At 47.3% G+C, this 16,718-nt stretch overlaps 1 protein-coding gene across 1 annotated transcript; it reads left to right on the forward strand.

Annotated features, from left to right (window-relative positions):
* Positions 1–13,899: 13,899 nt before the first annotated feature.
* On the forward strand, positions 13,900–15,330 carry LOC107280962 (uncharacterized). Its single transcript, XM_015783116.1, has one exon. It carries the CDS (start codon positions 13,900–13,902, stop codon positions 15,328–15,330), a length of 1,431 nt encoding a protein of 476 aa, XP_015638602.1.
* The last annotated feature ends 1,388 nt before the right edge of the window (positions 15,331–16,718 follow it).

Below are 16,718 nucleotides of genomic sequence, written 5' to 3' on the forward strand. Positions count from 1 at the left end.
TCCGTAGATATACATAAAGTATTTTGGCTGCGTAGACATTTTCGGAAATTCCAAAAATAGCTTTCGGACAACTCCGAAAATTTTCAGAAGGTTTTTCAACTTCACAACTAGTATTGGAAATTCCGAAAATGAACTTTGGACAAGTCCGAAAATTTACAGAACCAATTTTGGCTTCACGACTATTTTCGGAAATTCCGAAAATTTCTAGAAGCGAAACTCAGTTCTATCTCCTTTCGGAAATTCCGAAAACTCATTTCAGACAACTCCAAAAAATTCCAGAATAGAGGAAATGAGGAGAAACACTTCGAAAAAAAAAAGATTTTTGAGAACCCACGTCATTCCTCATCATCAATGCATCATTCCCCTTAATAGTATGGCATTCCTAATGACGCAAAGAAATTCAAATGTACAATATATCCTTTGCTTATATGCCATATCACGTGAATTTCTCGCTATCATCGGGTTTGGCATTGAAACACAGTGCGGCGAGAACTAACAATCCTCACATATACTCAAACAAAAATGTTAGTCATCTCTAATTGCATTGTTATTAATCACCAAAATCATTAGGGGCCTAGATAAACTTTCAAGTACGATCAAGATTCGAAGCAACCACCTCAAGCGACTTGAATTGTGACCGAGCACTATATCCACATGTTTCCCTCTCCAGCTCCCTATTCAAATCTAGCATGTACTTGTGTGAAATGGGTCCAGCTCCAATAACATAATCTACCTTGCATAGCTATAGATTGATTGCTCCACCCTAGCACATCCTTTGTATGACAAACTAACTCCTCAAAACTAGGTTTTCCACCAAATATAAACTGCTTAACACTCATCCCCTCGAAATGGCTACCACTGTTACTTTGCTCTACCACTGAACCACCATAGTGCAATCACACCAATCTATCCATCTATAACATTAACTGCCATATCAACATTTTGCATTTTTTAAAAACTTGAATTTGCAAAAAAAAAATGATTTTCTTACCTACAAGTCTCTCCAACGATTTTTTCCAATAATATCTAAATACACACAATCTTCCAATTTAAAAGAGTATATGTATTCATTCCTAATGAAAACCCTCATTTTTTGTTTAAAGGAAAAAAAGGTTCTTCCTAATTTTTTGCAAAAAAGAAATTAGGGTTCTACCCTAAATGCCTCAACCCTTTTCCAATAATATCTAAATACACACAATCTTCCAATTTAAAAGAGTATATGTATTCATTCCTAATGAAAACCCTCTTTTTTTTGTTTAAAGGAAAAAAAGGTTCTTCCTAATTTTTTGCAAAAAAGAAATTAGGGTTCTACCCTAAATGGCTCAACCCTAATCATAGTGCTTCATTTTTGGGTTCTATCCACATGTAAGCATTACATCACCAACAACTACTACAACCACAACATAGAGAACCAACTAATTAGAGAAAATTATTCCCAAATCACATTTCTAGGGTTCATCCCGAAATGAGCCAATCCATGCAAAAAGAGGTGAAAAAATGAGAGGATTCAGAGGAGATTACCTTGGCACTATGTCTCCCAACGATTTCCCCTCAAAAACGCAAAGATTTCGTGGATATTTGCTCGGTTTTTGGAGGGGAGGAGAGAGAGGACGACCCGGCGCCGCTGAGCTGAGCCAAAATGGAGGAGGAAGAAAGATGTTGGGGCTGGGGCGACCGGGCGCGGGGCTAATAGTAGCGACCTCAGCACCAAGGCTGTTGGCGCTGAGCTCAGGCACCTCAGCGCCGAGGCGGTTGGCGCTGAGGTTGCCATGTCTGTCGTTAGGGTGCGCCTGGCCGTTAGGACCTCAGCGCCGAGGCGATCAGCACTGAGGTGTTCAATCTCAGCGCCATCAGGTCTGGTGTTGAGCTCGGGGTCCATTTATGTGAGTTTTTAGCAGGGACCTATTTTGAAAAAGTTTTGAAAAAGGGCCAAAATGTGAAATTTTTGGTTCTATAATATATCGTCGACTTTATCAATTGTTCTACAATACGCCATTAGGCTATGCATTCTTTTTAAAAATAACCAAAATACCCTTATGGACATATAAGGTTAACAATTGATTTATCTAATTTGAAGTTTAAAAAAAAATGAAAACTTTTACGTGACCTACTTACACAACACACAACATGGAAATTTGTATATAGGTTTCAAGCTTTTTACATTTCTATTTTTTAAAAAATATAACTTATCTGTTATATGCTATATAATTTTTTATTGTTTTTTAATAAAAAATATAACTTATGTGTTATATGCTATATAATTTCTTTTTTTATTGTTTTTAATATAAATCATCTTTCATACACTACATAAGATATTTTTTTGTGCTATTATGTCTTGTATAAGCAAATTCTCTCTCATATACCACATAAAAATATTTTTTCTAAAAACTAAATATACCAGAAGAAACTTGAAACTTGTATACAAACTTCCATGTTGTGTAAGGAGGCCACATAAAAATTTTCATATTTTTTTTTGAAACTTCTGATGAGATAAATCAATTGTTAATCTTGTATGTCTCTAAGCATATTTTCAGTATTTTTGAAACGAAGGTCCAACCCAATTACGTATTGTAAAACAATTGATAAAGTCGCCGGTATATATATTATAAAAAGAGATAATGTCGATGGCAAATCGTTGAACTCAAACAAACTCAGTGGTATAGAATAAATTCTCTCTTTTATCTAGGGCTACAATGGCTTGCTGCAATTCATTGTTTGAGGGGCTTACGTGGCACATGGGGGCACAGCTCTACCCTAAATGTTTTTTGCAAAAAAGATAACTATATATAGGTATATTAGCCATATGTATATAAATAGTTAAGTCAAAATGACATATACAAGCCTTTCAAAATAACTATCCAATAATCCTACTTGATGCCCCATTAGCCCACAGCCAATCTCCCAACCCGGAAATGCTAATGGGTGATTGATCGCCTGGCGATGGGGGTAGCGATCAATTCGCCCCCCCTCCCTATCCCTCCACCTGGTTTCCTTTTTTTTGGCACCGCATTACTTTCCTATTTTAGTAAATTTATGCACCTAAAGTTTATACACCTCAATTTTACACATCTAAAGTTTAGAGACCCAAAGTTTATAAGTCAAAAGTTTATATATCCGATTCAAATTTGAATTTGAATTCAAATATTTTTTTTATATATAGTATTTCTATACATCTAAAGTTTATACACCGTTTATAGACCTAAAGTTTATAATTCAAAAGTTTATATACCCGTTTCAAATTTGAATTTGAATTATATCCGATTCAAATTTGAATTTGAATTCAAATATTTTTTATATATAGTATCTCTATACATCTAAAGTTTATACACCTAAAGTTTATAGATCCAAGTTTATAAGTTAAAAGTTTACATATCCAATTCAAATTTTTTATATATAGTATTTCTATACATAAATTTTTATAACTTTTTGTTTTTTTAGAAAAATTTGTGGTGTACTGGAGTAGGAAGAGAAGGGGAGGAGGAAGGGGGAGAAGAGGGAGGAGCGTATCGCTATAGGGGGGTGCTGATCGTTTTTTTTATCGCTTGACCCTTCCTCCAGCGAGCAATCGCGTACTAGGACCCCCTCCCTCCCAACCTCCCTAACCAGATAAACCTCATTCCTCCTTAGTTCTCTCTTATTCGTTCTCACGCCTCTCGTGCCAATGAATGCCAATACTCGAGAGCATCATAGTGAGGTCATGAGCAGCGGTGGCCAGCACTTGGGGCAGGGAACAGCGCGCTGCACCACCGCGGAGCTCTGCTCTATGTTCACAACAAGATGGGAGCGTCTACGGATCGGGCGACTGATCCGGGCTAGGAAAATCGGGCATGTACGTCAGCGTCCGATTTACGTGCAAAACTAATTTCTCTTAAATTACTTATCCAAATCATGATCCGATTGCACCATTAAATTCATTGCAATTACATCTTCAAAACAAGACCACACATGGATATATTTCGATAAAATTTTTTTTAGCTTATTATTAAATTATTTTTAAATATTACACGATGTTCCACCAGCTATATCGGAATTGTTTCACTAAGTAGAGCGAAAATGCTTCACTCATTTAAATCGGGTGTTGTTTCACCATATATAAAAACAATGTTTCAGCAAATAGCGAAATAATGTTTCAGTTCACTGAAATATTAGATTTATACATAGTGAAACATTGTGAGTACACTAGGTGAAACATTTTTCGGTGGAACAAAAAATAAACCAAATTCCCTTAATAGGGGGTTTCCAAAATATGTTGGTTTTTTGTTGCAATAGAATGTTTCATTCACTGCAACATTAGATCTAGATCTATACATAGTGAAACATTATGAGTACACTAGGTGAAACATTTTTTGTGGAACAAAAAATAAACCAAATTCCCTTAACAGAGAGTTTTCAAAATATGTGGGTTTTTTTATTGCAAAAGAGTATTTTAATTCACTGCAACATTGGATCTATAAATAGTAAAACATTGTAAGTATACTAGGTGAAATATTTTTTTTGGAAAAAAAAGAAGAGAGAAGTGGGTGGGGCACGCGGGGGGAGCGTCCGATTCGGCTCCCCCCACGTCGGGCGCTCGGTTAGGAGCATTATCGCAACAAGATGGCACCGGCAACGCTGTGGCTCGGTTCCTCTAGCCACCTCCCCCAACCCTAGCCCGGCACCCTGTCGCCGGTGCCACATGTGGCAGAGCAAGAGCAACCGGACAATGCACGAAAACAACTTTAATTTTTATAATGGTAGAGATTTGGAGTTAATAGTTCGTACGATTTTTTTTGGTTTGGACTTTTCTATAGCGCTGTCATTCCTACAAATAAATCAGCACGCTAGTTGTCACGCTTCCGGTACTTTACAATTCTACCATGTTTAATGGGCTCAGTTAAAATTCGAAATCATATAAATATAAATTTATAAAAAAAATAAAGATTAAGATTTTATAGGTGAAGATGATTTGAGTGCACAGTCGTAAAAAATACTTCCATGCATGCATTTAGCTAAGTGCTTAATGGTTGTTATAAATGGAGCACTACTTTGCTAGTAGTACATCAGTAGGCGTATTATTGTAGGCTTTGATCAGTACGTAGTGCATTCGTGCCTACCCTGCCCATGCGTGAATCATGCCAAAATTAAGCCCGAAATTCTTCTTCAAAATTAAAACAAATAGATCCATGCATATATGTACACCGATCGATCGATCGATCGATGTGTCATAGTGCCATCATTAACTTTTGCAGTGTACGTGTTACATCCATATGCACTAGAGCTAGCACCACTGCACCAGCATACGTAACAACACATCTAGCTAGAAAGGTAGCCAGCTTGCTAATGGCCCTGGGGTTATAGCTGCAATCAGGGGCACAAGCTGATGACTTAGCTAGTGCGCCTCTAACGAATTAACAGGTACACGCAAGTAGTCATCAGGTTAAGTTGGGTTTGATGCATGCGCGAAATCAGTGGGTTTTGACGGTGCTTGCACGCACGGGGCCGCGCTTTACCTGCCGGCCGGTGATCGATTAAGGACATACACAGCCAAAATAATCGGTAACATCTCTCTTTTTTTTATAGTGGATATATATTTTTATTAATCCAGTATTTATATCCACGAAAAATATACATAATCAAGATGATACCAGAGCACTTACATACACAACCAAAATGATCGGTAGCATATTTTTTTTCTATAGTGGATATATATTTTCATTAATCCGGTTTTTATATCTACAAAGATATACACAACCAAAATAATACTAGAGCACTTAGATTCACACATCAACCATGAAGAGAACCGACAACCATCTCTTCGAAAATGATTCTCAATCGTCAACTGCCCTCCAATTAGGGGTGGGAATATTTAGACCGAACCGAAGAACCGAACCAAAAAGACCGAGACCGACACCGAGAAATTCAGTTATTTGTTCGGTCCCAGCCCTCAAAAGACCGAATTTATTTCGGTCATTTCGGTTGTTGGGCTCGGTTAACCGAATAACCGAAATGACCGAAATTTTGGCCCAATAGGCCTAGAAAGCTCAATAAACCCACCAAAACAAACCCTAACCCTAGAAGTGACCCTACCACTACCACTACTACCGGCCTGACTGCCTCCTCCTCCCGCCTCCACCGCGCGGCCTCCTCCTCCAGCCTCCACCGCGCGGCCGCCGGCTCCGCCCTCCACCGCGCCGCGGCCATCGGCTCCGCCCTCCACCGCGCCGCGGCCGCCGCCGCCGTCCTTCAACGCGCGGCCGCCACCGCCGTCCTCCACCACGCCTCGGCCACCGCCGCCCTCCACCGCGCCGGCGACGCCTCCGTCAATTTTTTTGTTCCAAACTTTTCTCCTGAAAAATTTCGGTCAGACCGAGACCGAATTTACCGGTCCTGAATTTTTTTGGATGAAATTCGGTTCTGAGTTTGCAAAGACCGAACTAACCAAAAAACCAAAGACCGAGACCGAATTTTTCGGTCTAACTGAATGCCCACCCCTACCTCCAATTTATGCTTGGTAATGGGAAGGACACATTATATTTAGGGCTTATTTGGATTAATGACCAATCAATCACAACAGAAAAAAAAATCTTCTAAAAGTATCACAACGAGTTTTTTTATTCTTGGGATCGGGTCAAGAGGGAATGTTACAAGGATTTTCACTGCCTGCCAAAAGGTCTCGTGGCCTAGAGGTTAATTAACTCAAATTGGGATGACACCCTGTGCAGTGCTATTACAATTGCAAATATTAAAATAAAATTACTCATGTCAGGTTAGGAAAGTAAGTGATATTATGAATCGTCAAAACGTATATATAAGGATATGATCGATTAATTAGTGATCAAATGATGCGATTCATCATGACACATTTCTTAATTTTATACCGAAAACTACACTAAGATTAACTCACCACAATATGGAATAAATTAACCAAAATATGGTCAAAGGAATATGAAGACCGGACTTTAGGAAAGTTTCATCGGGGTTGATGCAAAAAATACACACTAGCCTGAGAGATCTGCTTATCTCCAGTGCAGGTCCAAATCTTGGTGAGATGCGGGTGTGGCAGTCAGTTTGATCCTGCAACTAACAAGATATACAAATAGCATATCAATGAGCCGATCGGCTGACAAGCCGATGGAGTAATTTCAGCCGATGCCGATGCCAGCCGATAGTGATAGGGTTTTGAGCAATCGGCTATATGTCCAATGTATTAATGATATAAAGACAATCGGCTGATGATAATATAATATAACAATAACATAATCCAGTAGAAACCAATCGGCTAAAAATGATATGATAGAATAAGCACGGATCCGAATGTTAAAGCGTACATTGGCTAGAAGTCCGATGTCATAAAATCTACAAGATTAGATAAACAATGAAACCTTTATTGCAGTCGGCTAAATCAAACTTATATGTAATCCTTATAAGCCGATGCAACGTCTAGACAACTCATCAGCTGAAACCCCGATGAAACCCTTATTGGCAATCAAGAAGCAGGCTAGAAATTATGGTTCTAAGCACGACTTAGTAGATCAAACTTAACTGATGCAGCACTAAGTATGAAAAGAAACATAATATCTAGACAATCAAGCCTTTAACTGATTTTCAGGATGGTAAATGTCTGAGTTAATTTAATCTAGCAACACGATTTAGCCGATAGCAGCAGAAACCCTAAAACGAGAAGCAGCCGATAGAGCTAAATCGATATGCTAAGACTAGATTAACAGAGACATATGATAAATAGGTAGGCAAAAATATCAACTGAACTAGAGTAATCCAAGAGGTCGAATGTACTGATGCAACCTTGAACGACGCTGATGAAGCCAACACAATTGCTAGGGCCAACGGAACGTAGGACTTACCCCTTCGCCGGAGATCGAACTGAACCGATGTAGCCCCGCGTCAGGTGCCAAGTTCCATCGTGATAAGTAAAAACCTCGGTAAAGAGGGTGGCGATGCACCGAGAGTAGTTGTATTGATCTGTGTGATATTCTTTACAATGATCCCGGGTGTACAGATTTATACCCATGGGGAGATACTAGTACTTGTAGGACAAGAAATAAACTTTTCTAAAGATAAAAAGGAAAACATAAAGTCCTTATAGGACACTAAACACACTTTCATAAAAGAAAACTAACAAACTATTCCTAATTAATAGATAACTTGTCATGCCGCATTCTTCTTGAACTTGGTCACTTCTGGATAAGTTTCCTTTAATAGATTAATTTTCTTAACCGAATATAGCAGGAATCCGACTATTGGTGATGTGATAATTCTCTTAGGGGCTTACCAAATTTTATTGTTAACAAAGAGGTGATTAGGTGAAGTAAAAAAAAATCATCCATTTCATAGTCACGAAGTTTAACTTATATATGGTAATTCTTAGAAATTGATAGATAAAGATATGAATGATTGACTTATTACAAAGTTAGAATTATCATTAATTTAAAACGGAGGTGGTATTTGTTACAGTGGACTAGTGGAGACCAAATTCTATCCACACATAGCAAAAAACATGGCAAAATTTGCTAGGACACTTAAAGTTTGTGTGATTTTCTGGTGCATATCGCAAAAATGTGCTAAGGCTAGATGACACTTTTAAAAGTAGGTAATTTGTTAGAGGACACTATAGCTATTATTTATTATTTCTGGCCCAATTGGAAAGTCAATTTTAAAACGACGAGAAAGGCTTCTAACCTAACTCTAGAGTGAAGACGAAATGATCGATGTATGGTGGCAATGTATTTGAGGTAATTGCAGATTGTGTAGTTTCAAACGTTGGGAAGAAAAATGAAATTTTTGAAACAATATATTTTGGAAAAGTTGTAAATTGTACACTCGTGGCCACCACTCAAGGGTTTTGGAGCGGGTCACGGAGAGATGTCTTTGTTTGGTCTGGTTCGATCAAACTAGGGTGAGTATCCTGTGCTGGCCCAAGAGAAAAAATTGTTGTTTCAACGCGGTTTTTCTCTTCAGTTAGACGATAATAAGAAATAATGATTGTAGTCTCCTCAAATAAGTTATCCTTTTTTTAATTGTTATTTAGCCGTGGCACGTTTCTGCGATGTTCACTAGTAAATTACACAAATCTTAATTATCCTATAGCAAAATTTGCTGAAAAAACATATCAAACTTCAAATATAACAGGAACTTTCAAACAAAATGCACCATATTTCCGTAAATTTGTCCAGCCGGCTCACCTATAGCCGCGAACTTTTCATAAATCGTTATGTTAGTCAAATCTCATCCCAAATGGACAGGAGTGCACAATCACGTGCCCTTTTTGCTCACCAAATTAAATTTTCAAATACATTAGGGCACCACACAATAAATTTGCCGAGTAAATAGGCAGGACGAGTATAGCTAATCGCCTACTGCCTAGCGTAAAACACCGATTTCACGTAATCAACCAATCAATTAGGTATAATCATTTTATACTCTACACAAACATAGAGTCATAGACAACAAGAAGAAAAATAACTGGAGATCAGCAAAATTAAAGTAAGGTCAACCCCTAGCCCTTTTACTTTGACCAAAAGCACAAAAGAACATCGTAAACACCCCAACTTTAATTTGGATCCGACCAAACCAACCCAAACCTTATAAATTAATCATCCATCAATTGTCCATCCCTAATCCTTCATGTCATCTAGTATCTATAGCATTAAATACATTGTCACATAATAAAAAATATGATGTGGCAAGAGAGTTAATGAGAAAAGAGGTAAAAAGATAAAGAAATCGTTTCTAATGCAAGAAACCATCTCTAAACAAGAACCAAGAACGAAAACAAGAGATAGGTGGATAAAAAAGAGAGAAGATAGATTATTGGATAAAAAGTTTAATTTGAAGATACCATCCATTGGATATATAGTTTCCATACATATATAGTTTCTATTTAACAACTATTTGATGTTTTCTGGGTTGTAGATGCCCTAAAGTGTACTCTCTCCATACTCATAAAGAAAGTCGTTTTGGACAGCGACACGGTCCCCAAAACACAACTTTGACTTTTTATTTCTATAAAAATATTTATTAAAAAGTGATATATGTATACTTTTATGAAAGTATTTTACAAGATAAATCTATTCATATAATTTTTATATTTTCAAACACAACAACTTGAGAATTCATGATTTATATTCCCAAGGTTTGGCTTAATAATTGTCCTAAAAGACTTCCTTTACGAGTACTGTCGAGGGAAGATCCTTGATAGCGGGGAGTCGTGAGACCCCCCTTTCGTGAGTTCGGCCGGGGGCAGAGGCTCGCCTCTTGGAAATCACGCGTTCGCCCCTAAGACTGCCGGCTAGCTTGCACACAGTCGGATTATACAGGTTCGGGCCGCTATGGAGCGTAACACCCTACTCCTGTGTTTGAGATTATGGATAAGTTTTACAAAGGTTCCTTTGCTCCGGAGAGCGTTCTCGCTTTCCTTCTCCTAGAGCTCAGGTTTTCTGAGAGTCGTCCCCTTGTCTCGGTGGGCAAGGTCCTCCTTTTATAGCTCAAGGGGATACCACATGCACCGTCTCTACCTACCCTTCCATGGGAGGGGGACCCCACTCCATTTTGACTGGGCCTCGATTCGTGCCTTCCCTTGGAAGCTAAGCAGCAATCGGTCCTTGAGTGGGTCCCAGCGCCGTCCCCCGCCTGACACGGGAGACAACCCTGTCATTCCCTCATAAATGAGTGAAGACTTGTGGCAGCCCTCCTTCGAGTGACGCTCCGATGTGACAGATCACACCTACCCCTACTCCGCCGGAGACATAGGCGACATGGGGGCACGGCCGCCCGTTCAATCGGACGTGACTGGCAACAGGCCGGTCACAGACTGGTCACATCCGATTGACAGGGGTCAGTTAGGCGCACCGCACGTCTGCCCTTACCGCATTAAATGCAGTGAGGGACAGTTGGGGCACTGCATATTTATGGCTGTCCAGCCTGGGTCCCCTTCTCACACTCTCCCCCTGCCACGTGGCAGCTGGGCGTGGGCCTCGGGGGGAAGCAGCGGAAGAGCCCGAGGGGGTGACGTCGCGCCCGGCGGCCCCCCCCCCCCCCCCCGCTGCCTTCGCGACTCGTGAGGTGTGTGAGTGGGGCCAGCTTGCAGAGCCACGTGGCTGGACGGGAAGGTAACTCTCCTTTACTTCACATACCCCCGGGCCCATATCTCCTACAGTAGCCCCCGGCACCATATCAGACATTGGCTTCCTGAGATCGGTCTGACATGGTGCCTCACGACTTCTCAAACTGGGGTTGTAGGCCCGTCGGGGAATCGAAAGGAATATTGCCGAGTGGCCGGGTTGGCGTGCCAACCATAGCAGCGGTTTGACCACCACTGATCGCGCTAATGATGAGGATGCTTGAGGTGCGATAACCGGGGGGTCTGCCAGACCACGCCTCGATTCCCTCGCCCGCTACTTCCGTGGCGGCAGTGGTGACGGTTCGCTCAGCTCGCGCTCATGGCCGTCGCGCACCCCACCTCAAGTGTGCCGCTGTCAGGCGCACTAAAGGCGGGACGCGGATACAACGGGCGATGTGATGAGTGGGCGCGGCAAACGAAGAGACAACTGTGGGCGCGAGGATCGTGGGGGAAATTATGAGGGCGTGGAACGAGGAGGTTAGCGCGGATGAGACGAGGATAAAAGGGGGCGGAGGCAGGGACTCCGCCTCCTTCCTTTCGACAACCGCCCACTCGTCCTCTCGCTCCTCGAACCCTAACATTCTTGCCACTTCACATTGTTCCGCACGCCGCGCTCTCCACCACTGCTCCGCCGACCACCATGGCTCAAGATGCTGGCGACACAGTACTCCCTTCTTCCCGCATTACGGCAGACAGGCACCTTAGTCTCCCCCGCAAGATCATGCCGGATGGCGCTGTTGTGAGGGCGGGGGAATCGCGGCCACGGCGGCGATATCCGGAGCAATCCGTGCACCTCTTGTCCTTCGCCATGGCGGGCTTGATTCCGCCGTTCTCCAGATTCTTCCATGAGGCTCTGGATTTCTATGAAATCCATGCCTTGCATCTTGCACCCAACGCCATGATGACGCTGGCCATCTTTGCGCATCTGTGCGAGATGTTCATCGGGGTGCGGCCGACGATGCGGCTATTCCAAGCCTTCTTCATCCCGCAGCTGCTGCAAGGTGCGGTGGTGGGGGGATGCTACTTCCAGCCCCGGCCAGGCACGGTGGGGCAGTACATCGAGAGTCATCTCCGCAAGAAATGGGAGGACTGGAAGAAAGACTGGTTCTACACCGCGTTGCCGGACCATCCGCGACTTCGAGTTCCCACTGGTCCTCCTGAAAGATCCGCCGCATGGCTGGCGGTTTCGGAGCAAGGCGAGGAATACGACGCGGTGTGGGATTGCCTCAGGGGCCTGCGAAGCCTGGGCCTCACGGGGGCAATGGTCTTTGGCGATTACTTCCGCCGCCGCATCGCACCTCTCTAGGAACGATCCCGTGGCGCGTGGGAATACACTGGTCCCAACGACCCCATGCGCACGCATGTGGACGAGCGCTGGGACTGGGGGGAGGAGGACGCGAAGATGGTGATCCGGCGGGTGCTGGGCCTGGACTCCGCCGAGCAAACACTAATCCCAGATGGGATCCTCCCCCTCTGCTGCGACCGCAACCGAGAGAGCATCTTGGCCGTGATGTCGGTTGTCGGTGCCGGTAGGAGCCGGCCCAGCCGAGGCGGCGCCAGTAGTAGCACCGTCGGCGCAGGTGGCGGTGACGCGACCGTGGGCGGGAGCCGGACAAGCGGTCCAGGCGGTGGTGGTGGCTCAAGGGCGCCCGGCCTGAGCCGCGGACCCGGAGACGACTCAGCCAGCGACCCAAAGGGGAAGCGGAAGGTGCCCGAATCTCGGCCGCCCTCTCCCCCGCGTGGAGGAGGCGCCGAGCGCGCGACAGATCGTCCGCCAGCGGGCCACAAGTGACCTGTCGGGCCCGAGGCCGGACGGAAGAAGAAACAGCTCCGGAAGATAGGGCAAACGGAGTCGTGCCGAAGGAGCTTCATCGAGCCCCCGAAGTGGACCTTCAACCGCCCTCCGCGCAGGTACGATTGCTGGCACCTACTTCGGTGCTCTTACCCAGCTCGGCCTCTTGTTCCCTCCTTTTCTTTTTCTTTCGTTAACGCGATCTGGGTTCTCTTGTAGCGAGATTCCTTCTCAGGGAGTCTCAGGGTCGGACCCCTCGCGGGGGACAAAATCTGAACGATCGGAGCAGTCCGGGCCCGGCAAATCCAGGGCCGCGGGGTCTTCGCAGCCTCGCGGTGGGACCCATAGGACACATACCGGGCCCGATCCCGAGCGACCCTCAGCCGGGACTCGACCTGCTGCGGGCGACGATAGCGGCGACGTCCCTCCCAGAGGCGGCTCCGAGACCAGGGTCCATGTGGAGCGCCACCCGGGATCAGGGGGTGAGGGAGGTCACAGCTCGAGAGTCGAAACCAGAGGTGGTCCTGAGCCCGAGGTTGAGGTCGAGGCTGGGGGCGGTCCCGAGCTCGAGGTCGAGGTCGAGGCTAGGGGCGGTCCCGAGCCCGAGGCCGAGGCCGAATCTACTCGAGGACCCAAAGCGGGGGGCGAGAGGGACAGCTGCTCCCCCTTGCGCTTGGGGCGCCTTTGGGGCTGGTCTCGCAGAAGGGGGGCTGAGAGCAGCCCCCAGTCTCACGGGGGATCCAGCAGTACCCCGTCGTCCCGGGGCCGGACCGTGGCTTTTTCTTCCCCGACTCCGGCGAGTATGGAGCCACTTCTGCAGGTGCTCGCCGCCGCCGACTCCACTGTCCGGGAGGGGCTCAACGTCCAAGTCCAAGCCCTGGCGGAAGAGCGAACGGCTCTAGACGCAGAGTGGGCACAGCTCGCTGCGGACCGCGCATGACTTGACGAGGGGCGCCGCGCCGTGGACGACATAGTGAGGATAGGGCGCAAAATGCGCCAGACCCAACTAGCCAAAATCCAGCCGCGCGAGGAGGCACTGGACTCCATCATGCGGGAGACGGAGGAGGAACGGCAGGCGGCGTTGATCGCCTCGAGCGTCCTGGATGAAGCGCTGGGCGACATCCGCCTCCAGTACGAGGCTTATGCTGAGGACTTGGCGAGGAGGATCAGGGACGCTCGCGGCATTCTCGACGCAGCCGCTGCCCACGAGCGGCGGGCATCGGAGGCCGACGCCTCGCTGCGGGCCCGGACGGCGGCACTCGAGGCTGAACGCAGGGCCTTGGATGATCGTGCCCGCTCCGCACAGGAGTTTGAAGCCACGATCCATCGGCGGATCGAGGTCCTCGACCGGAGCCAGTGCGAACAAAACGCGCGCGGCCAGGAACAGGCGCAGCGGGCCAAGGATCTGGAGGAGCGAGCGTGCCTGTTAGATCAGCGGGAGTCCACCTTGGCCGTCCATGAGAGAACGGCGGCGGAGGTGGAGGCCTCCCTTCGCCTTCGCGAAGAGGCCGCAGCTGAGCGTGACCGGATCACCCTTACTGCGAAAGCTTCCGCGGACCACCGCGCGGAAGAGCTACGGCTGCGGGAAGAGGCATGCCGGGAGCGGGACGCCGCACTCGCCGAGCGCGAAGCCGAGGTGAACCGCCGCGAGGTAGCCTTGCGCCGGCTGGGTGAGCAACTCACGAAACGTGAGGAGGCTGTTGCCGGGCGCGAGGCCCAGCATCTGGAGAGCGCTCGCGCCGAGCGTGCGGCAATAGTGGTGAAGGCTTCCGAGTTGGAGGCCTGGGAGAAGGACTTGGCAGCAGGCGGGCCGCCCGGCGGCGCGGGGTTGGTGAGCCAGCTCGCCATGGCTCAGAATACCCTCGCCGACCTGGAGCGCCTGGTGCAAGATCAGGCTGGGGAGATCGCGGCCCTCTGCCTCACCAACGAGATCGGGCCCGGGCAACTCTCCGACGCCGTCGACCGGCTGGAGAGCGCGGGGCGCCGAGTCGGCGTCTCTGTGTGTCGGGATAGCAAACTTCCGCCCACACAGCCAGCACTCGCGCTTCGGCTGGACGGGCTGGCGGCGGATCTGGAGAGGCTAGAGGAGGAGGTCGGCGAGACCATAAAGTCGTCGTCAGCTTCTTTGTCCCGGGCTGTGGTGGAGCTGGTCCTCGCAAGCCACCAAGCGCGTGACCCCGACTTCGTCCCATGGCGCGCGCTCGAAGATTTCCCCCCGAGAACTGAGGCAAAGGCCCGGGAGCAAGTCCGGGAGGCGGCCGACACGATTGTCTCGAACTTCGAGAGGTCGGCCCCCCGGTTCACCTTCGGGCTTGCCTCGGACGAGGAGAGCGGAAGTGGGGGTGACGACAATGACGTGGGCAACGAAGACTGGGACGACGTCATCAGCGGCGCCGGCCTCGGGGGCCCGGGCACTCCGTGACCACTCGCGCTTTCAATTCCCTTTTGTTGTGTGCCCGTAGCGGGCACTTCTTGTATTTAGGCCATCGTGCCGTCCTATCTTACTCTGCAACTGAAACTTCCTTAGTCCCTTTTACTCTTTTGCCTTTTTCATTCGATGTCTGTGACATAGAAAGAAGAAAAAACAGAGCAAAAGGGTATAATTAATCTGCCTGTGATCGAAATGCTGTTTTGACCCCATCCCCTACCTGGCGCGCCAGCTGTCGAGGGAAGATCCTCGATAGCGGGGAGTCGTGAGACCCCCCTTTCGTGAGTTCGGCCGGGGGCAGAGGCTCGCCTCTTGGAAATCACGCGTTCGCCCCTAAGACTGCCGGCTAGCTTGCACGCAGTCAGATTATACAGGTTCGGGCCGCTATGGAGCGTAACACCCTACTCCTGTGTTTGGGATTATGCATGAGTTTTACAAAGGTTCCTTTGCTCCGGAGAGCGTTCTCGCTTTCCTTCTCCTAGAGCTCAGGTTTTCTGAGAGTCGTCCCCTTGTCTCGGTGGGCAAGGTCCTCCTTTTATAGCTCAAGGGGATACCACATGCACCGCCTCTACCTACCCTTCCATGGGAGGGGGACCCCACTCCATTTTGACCGGGCCTCGATCCGTGCCTTCCCCTGGAAGCTAAGCAGCAACCGGTCCTTGAGTGGGTCCCAGCGCCGTCCCCCGCCTGACACGGGGGACAGCCCTATCATTCTCTCATAAATGAGTGAAGACTTGCGGCATCCCTCCTTCGAGTGACGCTCCGATGTGACAGATCACACTTACCCCCACTCCGCTGGAGACAGAGGCGACGTGGGGGCATGGCCGCCCGTTCAATCGGACGTGACCGACAACAGGCCGGTCACAGACTGGTCACATCCGATTGACAGGGGTCAGTTAGGCGCACCGCACGTCTGCCCTTACCGCATTAAATGCAGTGAGGGACAGTTGGGGCACTGCATATTTATGGCTGTCCAGCCTGGGTCCCCCTCTCACACTCTCCCCCTGCCACGTGGCAGCCGGGCGTGGGCCTCGGGGGGAAGCAGCGGAAGAGCCCAAGGGGGTGACGTCGCGCCCCGTGGCCTCCCCCCCCCCCCCCCCGCCGCCTTCGCGACTCGTGAGGTGCGTGAGTAGGGCCAGCTTGCAGAGCCACGTGGCTGGACGGCAAGGTAACTCTCCTTTACTTCACATACCCCCGGGCCCATATCTCCGACAAGTACAAAGGGAGTATGTATCACTACTAGTCATCCATGGATGCACCCATTAATTTAATCTCTCTACAAGCTACACACACATCTCCCGCCCACTTGCATGCATATATACATGCACGAATGATTTAACCTTAATAATTACTTCCACACGTTTTCTCGCGGAAATGCTTGT

Source organism: Oryza sativa, chromosome 5 (assembly GCF_034140825.1).
Source record: "Oryza sativa Japonica Group chromosome 5, ASM3414082v1".
Classification (NCBI taxonomy): Eukaryota; Viridiplantae; Streptophyta; class Magnoliopsida; order Poales; family Poaceae; genus Oryza; species Oryza sativa.

Bases quoted from the DNA above. Each gene is read 5' to 3' on its own strand.
- LOC107280962 (XM_015783116.1), top strand. From the start codon at position 13,900: ATGCGCCAGACCCAACTAGCCAAAATCCAGCCGCGCGAGGAGGCACTG.